Here is a 9,378-nt window from a genome sequence, read left to right as displayed (position 1 = left end):
GCCGACGTGTGTGTGCTTCCAACAACATCAAATATTACATACATCATGTCGCACCGGCGCGAATTATATTAATTACACGTAACAACACCAAGGCGGGACTCCAAGGCCCGGGGAGTCCGCGCTTTCAGTGGCGAAGCGACGGCGGCGCGCCCTCGGCGCTGTTGTGGCCCCCGCCGGCCGCCGTCCCGGCGCCGCTGCGCGCGCGAGGCCCGGGGCGGGGCGCGATGGCGGAGCCCGGGTGAGGCGCGGTGAGTGCCGGGCTCGGGCCCGGCTCGGGCCCCTCGCCTCCCCTGCCCTCCTTCCCATCCCCTTCCCGTCCTAATCTCCGCTGCCTGCCTGTGACGGTCTGGCCGAGCTCCCCTTCTCCTGCCCGCGCGATGCTCCCGTCCCCTGTGGGGCCTTGCGGGGCTCCGCGTTAAATTCGGGAGGAGGAGAGGAACGTCCCGGCGGGAATCTCCGCGGGGGCCGGCGGGGATGGGGAACCCTCAGCGGGCTGGGGGCCGAGCCCAGCCGGGCTCCGGGATGTGCGTGGTCCGGGCTGCCCCTCGCCCGTGGGCCGTACTTGTGTGTGTGTGTTTATATATGTCTGTGTTGTTCTAATATTTATGTATACGAGAAGAGACTGCGGGAACGGGGTCTGTTTATTCTGAACAATACCGAGAGGGGGTCTCTTTTATGTGTATAAATGTCTCAGAGGTGGTGCCAGACTCTTCAGGCGCCCAGTGACAGGACGAGGAGCAGTGGCCATAAACTAAAACGCAGGAAGTTTCGCTTTAACAGGAAGAACTTTACATTGAGGGTATCAGAGCTCTGGAGCAAGCTGCCCAGGGAGGTTGTGGTGTCTCCCTCTCCTGACACGTTCAAAACCCTCGTGTGCACCTTCCCATGTAACCTGCTCCAGGTGGTCCTGCCGTGGCAGGGCTGGATGATCTCTGGAGGTCTCTTCCAACGCCAACAATTCCATCGTTCTGTGGTATCTACATATATATAGGAACACACATACATACTTAGGCTATGCTTTAAACTCGGTCTCACTGTGTATTAACGCTGCAGTGTTCTGCTCTGTTTGAGGCCGGGGATAAAATCCCGGGGTTTTACCGGAGACACCTGTTGGTAAATAGCTGAAAAGGGCGGTCCTGTTCCATCTGAATGGAAGTTTTCCATTGGTTTGTGCGAGGAGATTGAGCAGGGGTCACCAAACCAGACTGGCACAAGGGAAGTTTTGTGTGTGACAAGATGTTAAAACAACTCTAGTTTTTTATTTGCGTACTAACATTTTTTAAAAGAAAAATGTAGAGTTCTGTAGGTGCAGCTGGGCTGTATAAGAAGAATACATTAACTTCTAATTTTGTTACTGCTTCTTATTTCAGTCTATCTACCAGAATAGCTGCAGGAATTTGTCTTTATTTTTTTTTTTTTCCATGTGAAGGAGATCTCATGCATGCATATGGAACTAGTGCAGATATCAAGTAATCTGTTTCAAAACAACTTCACAGTGTTTTAATTTAAAAAATATTGTGAATGACTTGAACTAAAATTTACTGTTACTTTTTCTCCTTTCTTTCATTCAAAATTTTAAACTGATTGAAGACAGAATCTGCAGGAAGTCTGAGATAATTTAAATACATCTGACTTTGAAAAAAAACCAACTCTATAGAAGAAGACAAAAAGAACTGTGCCTGTGCTCAGGAGACAGGGAAAACGTGGGAACTCTTCCACCTTGCCAGCCAGCCAGTGTGTGCACCCAGTCTGCATGAGGTCAGACTGAGCAAGGAATGTATTTCTGCAAAGGGAGGATGAGTGCTTCTTGGACAATAACGTGAATTCATGGCTTTCTGTCTGCTAGTTCTGCTTGTTCATGCCATGTCTTTTTCCTTTTCCTCCTCCTTACCCCCCACCCCCCAGGTTTACTGTCCAAAAGGATTTTGACCTTGCTTAAAAAGGTAGGAATTTTAATTTGGCTGTATTTTTTCTTCCATGGGTTGCTTAAATAAGCTTATTTGCTTTTCCATATGCTCCATTTTATTGGATATTTTTCTGTAAGAGAGAAAAAGTGACAAATTTAAACATTTTATTCCCTTCCAGATACTGATTTGATAACTTTATTTCTACATATTCTCAGTGGTGTAAGTTAGTGTAAGAGAAGTCACCTTTCCTTCATATTCTTTATTGCTAGACTTTTCACAAATGTTTATTTTTGGTTTTTGCTGCATTACTGTATAGATCCTGTTTTTTTTTTTTTTTTTTTCTAGAAGAATGCTAGTTGCCTAAGTAGCTCTTTGTGACATCATTCTGTTCCTTTTTAAGTTAAATGCAGATATGTGATGGTTCAGCTTACATTAAGTTTTATTTTGAAGTATATTTTGCAAGATTGACTGAAGTACACATATTGGGAAAATGCACGGGTGTTTTACTTCTTATGTACTTCAGTAATTAATTTTCAACATCTGGAAGTGTTTTTATGCCAGCAGCAAATCTTTGGTTACTGAAGTATAAGTTTAAATACATTAAAGCCTTGTTTTTTTTGTTCTTCATTGCAGTTAGGAAAGTGTTGTATTTTCCCTGTAAACTCTGAAACACCCTTGTATGATTTTCTTAGTAGGTGTTGGTGTTTGTAAAACACCCGAGTTTCCAATGGTACTTCAGACTTTATTCTAATTAGGAGTTACAGCAGTAACTCTTTTTATGGACTTTTCTAGCAAATTGCTTTTTTTGATTCCTGAAAACTGATCTGGATTTTCACAACTGCTGGGAGATACATATGCATATATATTTAGTTTCTTGTGGAAAATATAATTAGTTATTAGCAATCTTTTAATGTATTATTCTAGCCAGATTATAGTATATATTTTTTTATTATTTAGGTATAGTTGTTTAACATTCTGTACCTGAGAACATGAATTTTTATTTTACTGTCCCAGTGAATTAAGTAATTCAGATTAAAGGCTTGTGGGATCAGGAATTCTAGGAATAGTTTAGTTTTTTTTCAAAAAGACTTTGGAAACATGTTTGGATAGTGTCCACACACAAATAAGAGAGCCAGAATGGCCTCTGGAGCAGTCACTTGTGTTCTGTGTCTTTTGTTCTTCTTCTGTGATGTGAGTGGAAGTACATGCATCAAATGACATGAGTGCACTATTTCATAATTATGCTGACATGATTAAAAATACCTGTCTCTTGAATGTGTCGTGTCAGAGGAGATGAAGGGGTTTGGAGTTAGGAGAGGACAAGGTACAGATGATTTATAAACAAGCCCTTAGGAATCTGTGTGGTTTGTGACTTTCTCCCTGCCTGTGTTTGAGGTATCGGGGGAGGAGGCATTCAGGAAGTGTCTCTGGTAGTGGATTGTTTTCATGTGCTCAGTATCCCTCATATGTGTGATATATTGCACATACGCTTAGAGATTTATCTGACTTTTCTTTATGAGAAATGTGCAGTAGGTATGAGGCCTTGGTTTTGTATTCAAATGCTTTCCTAATGCCAATCTTCTCACAACACTTCTTGAAGATGCCTGCTGCCTGTGAGTCAGTGCTTGAGGATATCGAAGACATCGTGTCAGCAGAAGATTTGAAGCCACACGATCGACAGTTTGTGAGAAGGAATATTTTTCCCAAAGTGCGAAAACGCAACTCCCAGAAAAACATTCAGACAGATGATGAGCCCCCAAGTGACAGGTAAAGTCTTACATTGACCCTGTGTTGGTGCTTTTCTTGTATCTCGTATGTGATTGTCAGATTTTAAAAATAAGGTGGAAGTTTGTGTTATAGCTTAATGTAAAATCTATGTACAAGATAAAAATGAGTAAAATACTCCATATAGAATGTAGAGAGACTAAATAATAAATCCGTAACAAATTCCTTTTCCTAGACACATTTTCTGTAGAAATCAGTTATTGCTGAGTTGTTGATTAATGGAATAATCAGTCTGGAAAAATGGTTTCTTTTACGCTTTTATGTGTAAAGGATTTCTGAAAAATTGTTTGTTTAATCTTACTTACCTAAATACAATCTGAGCTTTTCAAAATGCAGTTCTGGAGTAGCCTTTCGACTTCTGAAGTGAATAATAGGAACAAAATCCTGAGAGGTGCAAAAGGGTTGGAAGGTCCTCTTTTCCAAACCCACTGCTTGAGCACTGCCACAAAGAACCAGTTGGCAGGACTCTGACTAGGTAGGTTTTTTTCCATCAAAGAGATGGAGATTCTGCAGTCTCCACGAGTAACCTGTGCCAGTTCTTGGTCATTCTTATAGTGAAAAAGGTGTTTCCTGATGCTCAGAAGGGACCTCCCATGTTTCATTTGTGCCTGTTGCTTTTGGTCCTGTCACTAGACAGCACTGGAAAAAAAGGAGGCTATGCCTTCTTTTTACTCTCCCTTCACGTATTTGTATACTTTGAGATCATCCTGAGCCTTCTCGAGGCAGAACAGTCTCTGAGCCATTTCTGTTATGAGGCATGTTCCGGTCCCTTCATGATCTTTATGGCCTTTTGTTGGACTGTCTCCAGTACATCTTTGTTGTGGGTGCATCCTGTCAGGGCCCGGGGACTTGTGTATGCCCAGTGTGCTGAACTGTGTATTCTCTGACCCAGTCTCCTTTTGTCATCCTTGCTTCAGTCTTTAAACCTGTTTTCTGCATCCTGGGATTTGCAAAGGCCGTATTTCTTGTGTGTACATCCTGCAAGTGATATGGTAAAATTTCTTTGGAACTTGCTGTTTTATTTCAGTGGAAATAGTATGCAGTAAGCATTAAATGTGTCTTTGCATTTTTCCTACTTGGGATTTCCATAAGAACAGAATCAACATTCTGCTGCAGTGGAATTGATTAGAGGTTAGGTCAACTTAGTTATTGATTATAGTTTCTACTGCAGGTTTGACATCTGGGTTTTTTCTTTTTTTTTTTCTTTTTCTTTTTTGAAACATTGGTTTGAAGTTGGTGGATGAAATTTCCCTAGATGATAAAGATGAAAATAAATTGTGTATGGAAATTTAATTTCATCTGGAGAAATAAAATTATGGGTTTTCACTGGTGTTCAAAAGAGATTTTATTAGCATAACAACGCATTTTTTTCTACATGCCCCTATAAGTACATTGGCCCCAGTCTGCCAGGAATATATGGGCAGCTGAGCTGGTGCTCTGTAGATACTTTACACAAGTAGTTCCTGCCCCAAAGTGTTCAGGTACTAGATATTCTCTAGCAGGCTGTGTTTTAGTGTTTTGTACCCAAGAAAGCACATGAACATGTGTTGTTTAGACAGCAGGAAGTCTAAACACCCTGTGTTTGCAGTTAATGATCATTAATGTTCCATCAACAAATTTCTATTTTTAGGTAGGGGAAGTGTCTGTTAAAAAAGAAGTGTGGAGGGGGAGGGAGGGAAAAAAAGCTGTAGGCAGGGCGCAGTATTGTGTTCCAGGATGTGTGGTGTTCTTGTACTGGCATCTTTAGCTCATTGGCAGTTATCCCAGGAATTTCAATGGGAGCTTCTTACAGAACTTTTTGTTGGTTTTTGGAGCCTTGTATGTGCTGGCTCCAAACTGCTCGTCTGCCATGCTGCTTCTGTAGCCTGGAAAGGTTGGGATGGGGGCTTTCTGCTGTTTGTGAGGCTGGAGGCCATCAAGTTAATTTATAGAGCTGGCTTGTGTGGAGGGAGCTATAGTCAATGCATGCCGTAATATCAAAAGGTTGCAGTTTGTTTGCTGGTGGCCTAATTTCCGTGCTGTCACTTGAAGGTTACTTGTTACATGATACGGTAATTTTGAGAACTTTGGGGAATTTAAGTTTGGTATTATTTTTTTACTGTGTTTACTTGTTTTGTTGTGGTTTTTGTTGTTGCTTTAACATAACTGCAATGTACTGATTCTGTGTTATCCTACAGCTCCTGCACCTTCTCCATGCTGAAACTTTTCTATTTCTTTTCTTGCTAGTTGTGGTGGATTGACTCTACCACAAGGGAGAGAACTGGAAGAGTAAAAGTGAGAAAACTTGTGGGTTGAGATGAAGACAGATAAAGTGAAGGAAGGAGCGGGGAAAAGCCCCAAGTGATGCAAAAGCAGCCATTTGCCACCTCCCACAAGCAGACTGGTACCCAACCAGTCTCAGAACAGTGGTTATTTTGGAAAGACCAAACACACAGCTTTTATTGCTGAACATGATGTCATCTGGAATGAATTATCCTGTTGGTCAGCTACTCTGCTCATGTTCCTCCCAGCCTGTTGTCCATCTGCATTCTGCTTGTGGCGGGATGGAGCACAGTGGGAAACAAGCAAACACTGTTCAATGACAGCTGAATTATCTGTGTGTTAACACTGTTTCAGTCACAAACACAAAACACAGTCCTACAGAGGTTTATGTTACTCTGCCCCAGCAAGGGGCAGAGTAGTGTAACCTGTTACACTAAAATCACATAATTACTGTTTTTCCTCAGCTGTTTTGGAGTTGTTACTGTTTGCACAGCTTATTTTATGTTTAAAGAATTACAGTTCATTCAGTCAGTTCAGTGGACTTAAAGGGGAAGCCTGTTCATCATTTAACTTGCATTTCTCATTTGTTTTTACTTGACAGCATTATTCCTGGTGTTCAGAAAATCTGGATTCGTACATGGGGATGTTCTCACAATAATTCAGATGGTGAATATATGGCTGGACAGCTGGCTGCATATGGATACACAATTACAGGTAACAGTATGAGTGAGCTCTGTAATTCAGTTTTTCTGGGGTGAATGTTCAGAGCTGTCAAACTCTCATCAAATATTTTCAGTCTTAATTATGCTTTTGAAAATCCCCTTCTGATCCTTTCTGATCTGAAGGTGAAGAGGTAAACTGCTTTCTGGGCATTAAGTAGAATGATTACAGGATGAGTGCTTTCAGAATGATTGGATTTTCTTGACAGGGCAGACATCAGGTGTAATTTAGTGCCTTTTTTTGACATTTTACTTGCTAAACTGAATTGAAAAGTTTTCATAAGAGTGGACGGGAAATATATTAATTGTTGTTTTTTAATTGTAATTGGTGGAACCCACAGGGAAGTGGGAGACCGGCAGTGTTTTCACTTGGTGATATGTGTGTTTGCATTGGAGCAGATGTGGTCTACTCCAGGTAAATGATCTTTTGTTTCAGGAGGGATGATCAGTATGATGGAGGTTGGAAATTATGAGGTACAATCCTGTATCATCCCAAGAGCTGAGAATGCTATTTCTCCTTCCCTTCCAAGTACTTTAAAGTCTCCCCATCATCTTGTTCTGCCTCCCCAAGCCTAAAAATGCCCTCAGACTTGTGGTTATGCTGACCACATTTCATCTCCTTAATGCAAAATAGGCCGACAAGTTGAAAAGTTGGTTTAATACCATGTTGCAATACAGAAGTATTATCTGAACACTTTTGTATAGCTTTTGACTAGTCAAAATAGAAACTTAAGTTTTATTAATTAATTCAAGTTCAGGTGTGTCTTGCACCTAAACTTGTATACTGAAAGACTATGAAGTTGTCTGCCCTGATATTTTTCTGATTTCACAGAATGGCCGTTTCTTTTCTGAACGTGTCATGATACCATTAAAGAGTTGCATCTCATTTTCCTTTATTTCTGTTGATCTTTCTTACATAGACATAAGACACTAAATTATTCAAGTGCTGAACTACTTTAGGGAACCATGTTGATTATTAAATTAGTAGGTATGTAGTAGGTATGCTCTTTCCACAGACAAGTGGAGTGCTGATCCAAAACCTCTTATTTGCAGCAGCTGTTTGTATAAGATGGCAAATATGTTTTTGTTATGGCTTTCTTAAATTTAATTCATCTTTACCTTCATTGTTCTAATGCATATTATTCCAAAAACTGCTTTTGGCTTGTCAAGATGGAGATGGCTGTTCTGTGAGAGAGATGTAGGGAAGACGGGAGTGCAGTGAAGGAAGGAACTATGTTAAATTTTTGATACCTTATCTTTTTAGAAAATTAACTGTTTATAAGATTAGAATAGAAATATGTCTACTTCTAGAATCTGAAACTGAGAACTAAAAGCCTAATAAAAGTTGCAGTTGCTGGGAGAGGAGTCTGAGAGTAATTTTGGTATTTGTACATGAAATTGACTGCTAGTTTCTAGTCATTATCAAATCTAAATCTTGATTTAGTTTATGTTAATGTATGTACATATATTAAATGGAACAAATAGAAAAGCCTGAATGCTAAGTGATAGGCACAAATTATGCAGTGTAGTTTCTTCTTTTTAAATTAAGTAGTTCTTGTCAGTCTATGCTTAAAAAGGCATGTTCGGCTTTTTTAATATTTAGTCATCTGGGAAGTTCAGATAGGATGTCAAATAGGGATTTAATCTTTTTGTCCTATACATTGAAGCAGCTACTCATAATAGTACCTGTTGCTTAAATGATCCAAATGTCAAACATTTCTTGAAATTAAACTTAATATTGTTTATGGTAGGCAAAAAATAAGAAGAAAATATTTTGTAAGAGCTATTTTGTAAATCAATCTTTGTGTTGCTAGAATTCGTTAGTTTTTTGGTAGCATAAAACTGCTACAATCTTGGGGAAAAGATAGAAATACTAAGTTGAAAGATTGTCTGTTGTCACAGTGTCTTGGACAGCTATTACTTAAAAGTGTTTGGATTAACCTATTTCCTACATGTTCCTAAGCTTTTGAGACAACACTTCCTGAAAAGATGCTGGAATAAAGTTCTGGCTTTAGAAAATGTGAGCTTTACTTACAGTTTTTGTTCCATTATGAAGGACTCGAGCACTGTTTCTAGTGTCTTCTGTCTAATTGCAAGATTGGAAAAAAACATAGAAGGAAGAAAAGCAGCATCAGACAGATTCCTGTTGCTAACTGGAACTTGTAACAATGCAACCTGCCTTGCAAGTTGACCTATCTGAAACTGAACATTAATATAATGTCCTCCTTGCTTTTCACATGTTTCAAAAATGTTCTTTCTGTACAAGCACCCTTTGTTGCTTCCAGGAGCATCTATAGCCAAAGATAAAAACTGAGTGCTGTACTTCTCACAGCAAAGATTGCCTGTGACTGGGGAGAGACCAGAGTGTGAATCAGCAATATACAGATACTGCAATAACAGCAGTGGTGATTTAAAGTCAGGGACTGCATCAGCTTAAAAATAGGCAAAGGAAAACCAGCAGAAGAGCTGAACCTATTTTTATATCTGTTTTTACAGTGTGAAGGTGGGCAGCATTCTGAACAAATTGCATACCATCCAGTGGGAACACAAAGCTCCTTTATAAGCCTGAACCACACAGAAATGTGTGGACCAGCTGCTATCAGTGTAGGGCTGTACCATGGGTAATTGTTCATATTCTGAAAATGGTGTAGCTGATGGTGGCTTTACTGGTTCTAAAACTGGTTTTGGTTTCTTGGCAGCATGAC

At 40.1% G+C, this 9,378-nt stretch overlaps 1 protein-coding gene across 3 annotated transcripts in view; it reads left to right on the top strand.

Annotated features, from left to right (window-relative positions):
* Positions 1 to 200: 200 nt before the first annotated feature.
* CDKAL1 (CDKAL1 threonylcarbamoyladenosine tRNA methylthiotransferase) overlaps positions 201 to 9,378 on the top strand; it is a 375,244-nt gene continuing 366,066 nt past the window's right edge. The window contains exons 1-4 of one of the 3 annotated variants that reach the window (XM_021553407.2): positions 201 to 248; positions 1,906 to 1,943; positions 3,508 to 3,674; positions 6,556 to 6,668. In XM_021553407.2, coding sequence (XP_021409082.1) covers positions 3,508 to 3,674; positions 6,556 to 6,668 — 280 coding nt within the window. In that variant the 5' untranslated portion in view covers positions 201 to 248; positions 1,906 to 1,943. The remainder of the gene's footprint in view (positions 249 to 1,905; positions 1,944 to 3,507; positions 3,675 to 6,555; positions 6,669 to 9,378) is intronic. The other 2 variants (XM_021553406.2, XM_021553405.2) reach the window with 2 other exon arrangements.

The sequence above is a fragment of the Lonchura striata genome, chromosome 1 (genome assembly GCF_046129695.1).
Source record: "Lonchura striata isolate bLonStr1 chromosome 1, bLonStr1.mat, whole genome shotgun sequence".
NCBI lineage: Eukaryota > Metazoa > Chordata > Aves > Passeriformes > Estrildidae > Lonchura > Lonchura striata.
This window is presented reverse-complemented; position numbering and strand designations above follow the sequence as displayed.